The sequence below is a fragment of the Cyphellophora europaea genome (assembly GCF_000365145.1).
Source record: "Cyphellophora europaea CBS 101466 unplaced genomic scaffold supercont1.9, whole genome shotgun sequence".
NCBI lineage: Eukaryota > Fungi > Ascomycota > Eurotiomycetes > Chaetothyriales > Cyphellophoraceae > Cyphellophora > Cyphellophora europaea.
This window is the reverse complement of record NW_008481815.1, coordinates 1240506-1251097: the sequence shown is the minus strand read 5'-3', so window position 1 is coordinate 1251097 and position 10592 is coordinate 1240506. Positions and strand designations below refer to the sequence as shown.

The 10592-nt window shown below is 55.6% G+C and overlaps 4 protein-coding genes across 4 annotated transcripts; 3 read left to right on the top strand and 1 right to left on the bottom strand.

Moving 5' to 3' along the window:
* Window positions 1-515: 515 nt before the first annotated feature.
* Window positions 516-2159, top strand: HMPREF1541_08939 (uncharacterized protein; the record flags this gene model as incomplete). The annotated part of the gene is made up of 3 exons (XM_008723257.1): window positions 516-611; window positions 657-1016; window positions 1065-2159. The coding sequence occupies 3 exons, from the start codon at window positions 516-518 to the stop codon at window positions 2157-2159; spliced, it is 1551 nt and encodes a 516-aa protein (XP_008721479.1).
* A 3154-nt stretch (window positions 2160-5313) lies between these two features.
* HMPREF1541_08938 (uncharacterized protein) lies at window positions 5314-6326 on the top strand (the record flags this gene model as incomplete). The annotated part of the gene is made up of 3 exons (XM_008723256.1): window positions 5314-5567; window positions 5615-6047; window positions 6096-6326. The coding sequence occupies 3 exons, from the start codon at window positions 5314-5316 to the stop codon at window positions 6324-6326; spliced, it is 918 nt and encodes a 305-aa protein (XP_008721478.1).
* A 540-nt stretch (window positions 6327-6866) lies between these two features.
* On the top strand, window positions 6867-9541 carry HMPREF1541_08937 (uncharacterized protein; the record flags this gene model as incomplete). The annotated part of the gene is made up of 5 exons (XM_008723255.1): window positions 6867-6932; window positions 7025-7928; window positions 7974-8693; window positions 8739-8879; window positions 8928-9541. 5 exons carry the CDS (start codon window positions 6867-6869, stop codon window positions 9539-9541), a joined length of 2445 nt encoding a protein of 814 aa, XP_008721477.1.
* A 4-nt stretch (window positions 9542-9545) lies between these two features.
* HMPREF1541_08936 (uncharacterized protein) lies at window positions 9546-10292 on the bottom strand (the record flags this gene model as incomplete). Its single annotated transcript, XM_008723254.1, has 1 exon — window positions 9546-10292. One exon carries the CDS (start codon window positions 10290-10292, stop codon window positions 9546-9548), a length of 747 nt encoding a protein of 248 aa, XP_008721476.1.
* Between the last annotated feature and the right edge of the window lie 300 nt (window positions 10293-10592).

Here is a 10592-nt window from a genome sequence, read left to right as displayed (position 1 = left end):
GATGCTCATGGAAGTGATGGCCGTGAGCTCCCGGGCGGATATCCTTCTCATGTACTTTTGCATTCTCTCATTATTCCCTTCCAACACAGGTACTTGTTACCGGCACAGTACCCAGCCTGTATTCACCCAGAGCATGGCAACGGCGAATCACAGAAGCACACGGATCTGGTCTCGTCCTTGCAGACTTGACAACCGATGTGAAGGGCATGTACGTAAAAGGGTTTTGGGCACACAAAAGACATGCTTGGACTAGCTGAGCGATGTAAGATAGGCTCATAAAGCTCCAGGCTAGACTCCATAGCAATTGAAATGTATCATACGAAAGAACCTCTGTCTTGTATAGATTTTGTGACTCGTGCTCAGGAGGCCGAACCCAGGGTTTCCGGACGACTCCACTGTCGCCAAAAGACGCGTGTAGGGTCGCGTCGCGATTGGCTGTACACTCTACCGCGTAAAGTACCTTCAACATCTTCAAGGACGTTTACGATTGTGGCATGGTCCTGCAAATTGCAAACATGGTCGCAACGCTGCCGCTGGAAGTGCTTCAGATTGTGGCGCAGACATGTCCTTGTCGAGAACCCCAGATCAACGATATTGCAACGCTGTTCAATGTAAGTACTGCGCACTCGAAGCTTCTCGCCTCTAACAGACGTCAGGGAGTTTTTCCTCCTCCGCCTACAGTCGTCGCATACGGCCTGCAAGGCTCCAGCAAGCTCGAAGTCATCACTGCTGTTTTAAACGCCCATAAACTCAAGCATGCTGTCATCAAGTGTCGAGAGTGCCTTTCGCAGCGGCACCTTCTAGGAAAGATCTTTGCTGCATGCGCGCAAGCGCTTGGACAAGAGGAGGCTGTTGAGCGATACGACAGAGTCGACAGCCTCAATGCTCTGTCTGTGAACCTTCAGAAACTTTTTCGTGGGTCCAATCTAAGGACTGTCATTGTCTTGGACTCCATCGATGAGCTCAAAGGGCCAGGCTCGACGCTGCTGCCGGCGCTGGCGAGGCTTGGGGACATGGTAGGTTCTATCAGAACCTCGGCGGGAAGACAACTGATGACTCCTTAGATATCAGGACTGTCATTGGTCCTTACCACTACATCTGTTCGACCCCTAGCCCTCCACCGTCCGGGAGTTCCTCATATATACTTCCCTGCCTACACAAGATCTCAAGCGATTCACATACTCTGCCTGGAGCCGCCTGCTCTTCCTGACTCCGTTGCCCAGGGCTCTCGGATCGAAGATCTGGCCAGCATTTACAAACAATTCGCAATCACCGTCTACGATGCGCTAATTGCGCCCACCACCACTTCTTTGGCCACTTTGCGCAAAGTCACTCACAGGCTGTGGCCCAGATTCATCTGGCCGGCTGTCAGCGGTGAGGCACCGCCAGGGAAGACGAAGAGTTGGGACTTTCCGCGTTTGCTCGTCCGGGGGCGGGCACTCTTCCACAGCGAGGGTGAAAGCGCACTGCTCGACACTCTACAATCCACCGACCAAGCCTGGACTTTCGATGAGCTCCTCCGTCAACACAAGCAAGGCCCTCCGCAGCCGGAACCAAATTCCAACAGCACACTCTCCCGACGCTCGAACGCGGCTCCTACCCTGATCTCGGACTCGACCCTCACTCACTCGGCAAAACCCCTCCTTACCCCCCTGGCCACTCTTCTACTCCTCGCCTCGCACCTCGCCTCCCACACCCCGCCCAAGCACGACATCCTGCTCTTCTCACGCCTAAGCGCCACATCATCCAAGCACCGCAAGATCCGCTACATCAAGCGCGGCAATCCCGGGTCCGGTACCACGCCCAAGAAAGCCAACGCAGACAACCGCCGCAAGGACAAGACTAAGTCCCTGGCGCCCAAGGCGTTCAGCATGGAGCGGCTGCTGGCGGTGGCACGCGCGGTACATCCCGAGGGGGTCGGTGGGGGAATGCTCGCGGGCAAGGGAAAGGCAGCGATGGGAGGAGGCGCAGAAGGGTGGAGCGATCGAGTGGCGCAGGCGATGGGTGAGCTGGAGCGTATGCGTCTGGTGAGGAGGGAGGATGACGGGCATGAAGATGGCGGGGGTGGGAAGTGGAGGGTCAATGTTGGGAGGGAGGTCGTGGTGGAGATGTCGGCGCAGCGTGGGTTGGGTGTGCAGGAGTGGGAGCTGGACTTATAGAGAAAGGACATATAGACACGCGAGGCACGACTTCAATGACCCGAGCAACGAGACACCCACAGGGAAAAGATATTGCTGAAACGCTTGCCCCAGGGGAATATGACGATCACATGTCCTCCCTTCTAGAGCCTTGCAGATTACGAAGTTCCAACCCAAGCAGGGATGCACTACCGTCACGCCTGCGAACAGCGTCTTCTATATCTCACTTGGAGCACCCGCCAAAGCCACCAACATCCCCCCATCCCCACAGGCCGACGCCAGGGTCTCGGCCCCCTTCCCTTCCTACTCGGCCCATTCATCACCATTCGCATTCTTCTCTGTCCTCACTTTCCTCTCCCTGTGGATGTTTATTTCACCGCCACCGCCTCCCCAAGCGCCACAGCACGCCGCCCAGAATCCCCGCCACGCACAGCGCGACCAACACCGCCGTCGCGAGCATCCAGAGGTGGCGCTTGTGTCTTTTGCGCCAGGGGTGGGGGTGTCCTCGTGGAGCAGAGACGGAAGGGTTGGTGGTTGGGGTTTGCTGTTCTTCTTGTCCGCGGAGGAAGGTGGCGGTGATGGGTGTCGTGGATTGGTGGCTGGTGGAGAAGAAGCCTAAGGGTTTGGAGGTCGTGTTGTCGGTGTAGGGTTTGGTGGGGGGAAGGAGGTGGTAGGTGTTGTAGTAGAGGATGTGCGATGTGGGGTGGTCGAGGCGGAGGGGTGAGGTTGGGGAGGGTGCGGTGTTGGTCTTGGAGGGGGGATGGGGTGGGAGGGTTGCGAGGAGGGAGATTGAAGAGGTGCCAGCGGAGTTGGAGTTGGACGTGGAGTCTGGGTCGGGCGCCTTGGACGTTTGCCGTACTGGTGGTGATGGTGGTGTTGGAGGAGGGGGTAGCGGTGCGGTTGGTGGTGGATATGGAGACGGGGAGGGCGGGTGAGCACAAGAGTATGAGATGGGCGAGCTGAGATAGGAGTTATTGCTGAAGGCGGAGTCGAAGGCGTTCTTGTGGGTACGTTGACGGACTTTCCTGTGCGATCGAGTCTCGAACGTCGGTGAGGAGACAGTTGAAGGAAAGGATGGGCGAATGGGAGATTGGGGTGGTGGTGAAGGAGCGAACCGCGGACTGCGACTCTGCGGCGCGGCAGGATATTGGGCAAGTGGCCAGCTTGTGGGCGCGAAGAAGCATGGCGAAGGTGGTGATGGAGATGAATAACAGCTGCGGCTGTCGGATGTGCTAGCCGTGGAGCTGAAGTTCGGATAGCTTGGGGAGGTGGAGGAGGTGGAGAATGACGCTTTGTCTCCCAACGAGCTGGGAAGCAGAGGCCGGTCTGCTGGTGGTAGAGAGGAGAGAAGCAACGGGGAGAGGATGATTGTTGGTCGCAGGTTTGGAAGCGCCGTTGAAGGCCGTGGCGGACGTGACGGCGGACTGCGAGACGAAACGCCAAATGACGACCCGGGGCTGTTGGCCTTGTCCTTCGACATCGGCCTCGGTCGCTGGAAGGAGGTTGGACTTGTCCTCGATTGAAGGCGGGTGTCATTATTGCGAGCTGACTCAGGAGAAGTAACGGGAGGAGACAGCGGTGGCGGTATGCTCCTTGGAGAAATGAACCGCGACGGAGATGAGGCTGTCGCGGAGTCTGGACCAGTTGCCGTCAGCGTCAAACTCCACTGTCGAGGTGAGGTGGGCGGCGTCTCGAACGGCTCGGTGCGTCCCATGGCGTCGAAGTTGTTTGCTCATGGCCAGGATTCAAGGCACGTCTGTCTGCTACTAAGTCAACATTATGTCACTAAAGCATCGGCACGGCTAGAATAGCATAAACGCAGGGCACGGCGAGAGTACAAAAGGGGCAGCGCGACCCTCGCAAACACAAGGAACACAGAGCATTCAGGCACAGTCATGACAGGGCAACGATGTCGCAGTCGACGAAATCCTGTTGCGCAAGTCGGCCAGCTGGTCTCACAGTGGTTGGTTTTGAGACAAAGACCACATCTGGTATGAATGCCTTTGTCGTACGACGCCAATGTCAACGTGGCACGAAGAGACGGGTAGGTGCAGATGTGTATCGATTCTGACCGCCCATGGAAGAGCCGTGGAAAACGCAGGCGAGGCCCCTTCTGGGATTGTTGGCGTTGCAACTGGCGTTGAATGGAATCATTGATGCTGCTCGCCGAGAGGCATACGGTCGTCGGCTGCTTCATGAAGTGTTCGTCAGGCCCGAGACGCAGAAACGGAGATGCTATGGCACTGTAGCAGCGAGCTGTGATCACGGGGACTACGACCAATGATGGATGGATGATTGGCGAGCCTTTGTGAGATGTTTGAGAAGGAGAACGGACGAGTTGGGATACTTGGGAGCTGGACCAGTCGTCGAGAGGTGAAACCTGCATTGACTGTCGATCGTATTTCGTGGAGACTCTCCTTGCTGATTCAGTCGCAGAGCATTTGTCGTAGTGCTCGCGTCGGGTATACCAAACCACCAAACAAGGCTGATTTTTGCGGGCATGCAAGATCCTGATTGTCTCCCCGCGTTGTGTCGGCCCCAGGTTTGGCGACCAGCAAACGCAAGCTGCTGATGTAATGTGCGGAATAGTTTCCCACATTCGCGCTTCCATCAGAGCGAGCAGCGAAAAAGAGTAAGTGTTCACGGACCGTGACAAGCCTTGCTAGCAGAGAGATCCGAAAGAAAATCCGAACGAAGTAGCCCCGACTTGGGAAGCCGAAAGACCAAGATTGGCTAAAGACTGAGCCGCGGGGAGATTGGTGGTGTGAGGGCGATTGCCGGTTCGTTATCCGAAGACGACGCCCATGAGCTTTGCGCAACGAATCTGGCTTAGGCCATTCCCTATAAGCATATGGTGATTGGCCGCAGACCCTGGACACATGGGGCTTCGCTGTGATCATGCCCGGCTTGGAGGGTCTGGAGGCCTGGTTGTTGCGCGGGGTTGAAGGAGGCAGACACACTTTCGGCACCCTCGTGGTTGTGACATGTCCGAGGCTCCATATAAGACAGCTTAGGCCAGCTTCGTTCAACTGGTAAGCTTGTTCGCCCTCGTACTATCTTACAGGATCTATCAGTGCAGCATATACACCACCGCGCCGTCAGTCAAGAAAGCCAAGCTCACCGAGAGACGCACTCATATAGCCAGCCCCGCTTGCACGCCTCTACACTTGCCGCCATGGGTTCCGCCGGCCCCAAGTATGATCCCAAGTTCACACAGCACGTCATTGACGCGACTGGGCCCAAGACCAGCCCACGCATTAGAGAGGTTATTAGCAGCTTGACCCGCCATCTACATGACTGGGCGAGGGAAGTCGACCTGACCGCGGATGAGTGGATGGAGGGTGTCAATATGATCAATTGGGCTGGTCGAATGTCGGACGAGAAGCGAAATGAAGGCCAGCTGATGTGTGACGTTCTTGGTATTGAGTCGTAAGTAACGTGGGAGGATGAGGGAATCTCTGGCTGACCTTTCATAGCCTGGTGGACGAGATCACTTACAAGAAAGCTGCTGAGGCCGCCGATGTGGCCACTCAGAGCGCGATTCTCGGTCCCTTCTTCCGCCATGACCATCCGACCCTCCCCAAGGGCGCCAACATTTCCCACGACACCCCGTCCGATGCCGAGCCTGTATATATGTACGGCAGGGTGACCTGTGCAAAGACGGGCAAGGCTCTGGCTGGCGCAACAATCGATGTGTGGCAGGCTTCCACAAATGGCTACTATGAGCAACAAGATCCCAACCAGAAGGACCTCAACCTGCGGGGCAAGTTTGTGACGGACGAGAATGGCGAATACGGCTTCTACTGCATTCGGCCGACGCCATATCCCATACCCTTCGATGGTCCTGCCGGCAAGCTCCTGCAGCTGCTGGACCGTCACCCATACCGACCTGCCCATATTCATCTGATTGTGAGTGGTCCTGGAAGACGTAAACGTGCAATCGCTGACAGTTATTAGGTACTGGTCGAGGGTTTCAAGCCAATCACTACTCAGATCTTTGACAAGGATAGCAAATATCTAGACGATGACTCCGTGTTCGCTGTGAAGGATTCTTTGGTCGTCGAGTTTGTGCCTCTCGAAGGTGATTCGACCGCGAAGAAGCAGCTGCAGTACGACGTCCGCATGGCTCCCCTCGACTCCAAAGCGCAGGGCACTGAGCTGGCGACGAGTGGATCGATCAACGCGTAAATACGATTGTATGAAGCCAGTGCTCTCTGGCGTGATGATATCTTCAATGACCAGCTTTTCTACAAATAGCCAGTAGCGAATACCTTGAGCAACTACTCTGCCTGTTGCTGAATCTCTCCTGTCGCCTCTCCAAGACCCGACGAGAGCAATTCAGGCTTATCAGTTCGTCCGTGGTGTCAGAAAGGAACGGGTCGGATGACCATTGCAAAAGCCGGATTGTGATTGGCAGACCCCAGATTGTGCCTCCCCACAAGTCAGTTGAGGTCTGCCTTCAGCCCACATCCGATCATCCCCTTCACCACGTTCTCTGCCATCGCGCTTTAATCGAGTAGAATCCTACAGTTGTGAGGTGGGTGCTATACCCGGCCAAAGCTCTTGCATCAAACAGCTACCCTGGCTTCGAGGCTGTAGCCTTGCTTCTTGAATGAGCCAGTGAGCTCGGATCGCAGCAGTACACGATCCGACCAAGACTCCCAGACCCATCATCCATTCACTCGCTTCGACTGCCTCGTACACCAACGGCCGAGCCAATCATTCCGAATGCCTCGTCCGCGGGTCAAGGACGAGGACCGGAAGCGTGTTGCGCGAGCCTGTGATACTTGCAAGGTAGGTTGACATTCCCACTCCCCCATAAACCCCGCCCTATTACCCCAGCTATTGTGTCCCATCATCTTTGCACCACTGACACCATGGTACAGCGCCGTAAGGAAAAGTGCGACGGCAGTCATCCGTGCTTGCTCTGTAGACGCCGTGGTCGGGAGCCCGAATGCACCTTCACAGACGGCTACTCTGCCCGCCGTAAGCGGAGCTCTATCATCAGCGGTAGCGATACCAACAGCATCTCCAATCCCGATTTCAGGTCTCCTCCCAATCTAGACGGCTCAAGTCTAACAGACCCGTCGCCCTACGGCAACGCAGACGAAAGTAACCCTACTACCAACGGCAACACTACTCCCTCCCATCGAGTGACATTACGAAACGCCCTCGAGTTGGATCAATCCGCCGCTGGGCCCACTACTGATGCAGAGATCGCTATTGAGTCGTTGCTTACCCTGTCCGGTTCCCGCTCCGCCGCGAAAACGCCCTCCTTGGAAGCTCCCGACATGATGTTCGCTCCCCAGGGACCTACCACAATAGCCAACCCCGGTCCTCACTCTTCCGGTCAACAAGATCCAGCATCCCATGCCCCTGTCCCAAAACTTGCTCGGCTGCTCAAGGATGGCCACGGCAAGTTCATCTTCGTGGGTGACTCTTCAAACCTCGCCTTCGTGCAGAATATCCGCCGGCTTGTCAAAAGCGAAATTGGCGAGAGCGGTCTTACCAAAGACCCTTTACGGCATGCTATGGTAGAAGTCAACCCTGATGCACTACTGCCCAAGGGCCGCAAGGTTAAGCGACCTTCGGCGCAAGAAGCTCGTGATCTAGTGCGGCATTATTTGCTATGCAGCAGCGGCTTCATTGACCTCTTTGAGCAAGGCGAGATCCTTGAGGCTGTTTCGCGTTGGGCATCGGCACCCGAAAAAGACGAGGATGGCGTTGAGGCAAGCGTCTACTACCTCGTGCTCGCTGTTGGCGCCCAGGTGAAATACGGCGCCGATGGACGTGAGGTCAACAGCACTGGTGTCTCGCCGAGCCCGGGCAAGGAAGGGCCGAGCCAAGCAGAAATATTCTTGCAGAGGGGCAGGGAGCTGGTGGCAGCGAGCTTCATGGACGACCCCAGTGTGATGACTATCCAGAGCTATGCGCTGATCACTTTTTATATGTTGACCGCATGTCGGCGCAATGGCGCGTTTATGCTTCTGGGCATTGCCGTCAGAGCTGCTTATGCGCTAGGTCTGCACAGGGGGGACATCTCACGCCTGTTCGAACGGAAGGAGCGACAGACGCGGGAGAGGGTGTGGAAGAGCCTACGAATGCTGGACTTGTACATGAGCGCCAGCTTGGGCCGGCCTCCGGCGACGAGTGAGGTCGATGGCGGGAGTGTCAGCTGGGACGCGAAAAGTCGAGACTACGAGACCATTCAGATGGGCGGCCTCAACAGCTCAGCGATGCTGCGAATCTGCTTCATTTTCGAGAGAATCATGAACGAGGTCTACTGCCGAAGAGAGGTTAGCGTGCAGCTTGTGGAGAGTATCTCGAGGCAGTACAGAGATTGGACGCTGCAGCTGCCGGCTGGCCTGCATACAGATGGCCTGGACCAGAAGCCCGGCTCAGGCAGCCCCACGCTTCAGCAAACGATCGGTGTGGCGCATCTCAAGGGAGCATACTACTGGAGTATCATCCTACTGACGAGGCCTTTCCTCATATTCAAGGTCAGTGGGAAATTGAAGCGAAGGAGGAAAATGCAACAGCAACAAGCAGCAAACGGTGGGGACGGAAATGGAGACACTGAAGAGGATGGCAAACAAGGAGGTCCAAGCGGTAGCGAAGTCACTAGCACTTTGAGCGAAGCTTGCATTGATGCCGCCCTGAGAAGTGTGGAAATTGCTACGGACCTGGTACATACGCCTGGTGTGCCCAAGAGGTTGTTCGTGGTAACGAACTCGGCATTCGGTATGGTTGTAACCCAGACAAGGCTTCGGGGATGCTGACGGCGTACAGTGAGTGCCATGGTAATTGGCTTTGCCATATTTGGCGACTTTGACAAAAGTTTTCCCCTTTTGAGCAGTATCGATCAGGCACTGCGTATTCTGACGGTCATGGCGACCGATGATCCATCCGCAAGAAGATACGAACAGATCACGGGTCACCTCCGCGATGCTGCTATGGAGCACATACGCCGGCGGGAGCAAAGGGAGATGCACCGAAGGCGGAAAGACATCCATAACATATTCGGTGATCCAATCAAGGAGACAGAAGCGCCAAGACCGATCGAGCAGAGCAATGACATGCTCCCTCAAGACTTTGATGCGTCCATGGCCAATTTCAGTGACAGCATCCAGCAGCAGGAACCGTGGGCCCTCAGATTTGACATGCCTGCTGAAAGTCGCGGGCCGGTACTGACGACCTCGGGTGCTCTTGCGGACGAGAACGATCCCCAGACGTTCAACTTCCCGACCTACGGATTCGAGCAGACCCCCAATGTGGATCAGTTCTCTCCTGCCGGTTCCGGGGTACCCAGTCTGCCATCGTATGCAGAGGAGTTCCCGCTCTTCTCTTTGATGACCGATTACGACCAGCTTCAGGATCCGTACCAGATGGGAGGCGTGGCGTGAGAGTTTAGTCCGACTTCTTTGGCGTTGTTTCGATACCTGCGTTGGCGTATGGAAGGATATAGGATGTGTATATCCAGCCAGATACGAACCACCCCAGAACGGCGATGATTATGATATACCCCGCCGTAGGCAGCAGTGACTGAGGAAATATGTTGAGCAAATAGGGGTCAAGAATAATGTCAACGTGCACAGGAGGGACGACCTCCATCAAGCTTTTGTCTAGGCTGAAGTAATCAGCGGCCGCAAAGATCTGCAGGAAAAGAAAAGTTGTCGGGAATGACGTGCGTTGTCTGAGGTCTACTCTTGATTGTGCTTCTTCCAAGGTCTCATCTGTGGCGCTCTGGTGTCGTGTGTTTGAGTATAAGGTCAAGGCCGAAATGAGCTCCGGTGATTCGAATGTGGACTGCGATGTGTGGGTGTATAGCCAGAACGACGTTGGTTGAGTTGCCAGCCAGCAGATACGGACTTCATAGCGTTGGCCGGGAGTCAAGTCTTCAAGCAGCATCCAAGTCTCCGTTCCTCTAGGCTGCTCATCTGTAGGGAAGGTCGCATTAAGGCGAGTTCTCACGGAAGCCTTTGCAAGCGTCAGCCGCTCGAGTAGTAGATTGTCGAGACTGGCATCGCTTGGGAACTCCTGTGTATCCGGTGCCACGAAGATGACCTTTTCCACGTTCGCAACGGTCAATGTCGTGAAGATCTGGAGTATGAGCAGATACAACCCCAAACGCTGTACTGTGCACGGAATATGCATTGTGGCGACCAATATAGGTAAGAAAATAGCTGGCAATGAGCAACTATGCTTATGCTGTGCGTATTCATACCATCTTACGTCTTCCCAACTACAGTCACAAGTCTTCTGTGTTGACGTGTCTTCACTAATGCCTGAGGCAATATTGAGGCAAGAAGCGGCAGGTCAAGTTTAGCGCCTTGGCAGGTGCCCCTCTTGAGGCAAGTCGCGTAACCTGCCAGTTACGCGCGAACCAGCGGTGAAAGCGCCCACCAAAACAAATTGCACTTATCGAGGGCCCCACAGTCAACACCTCCGTTCTCC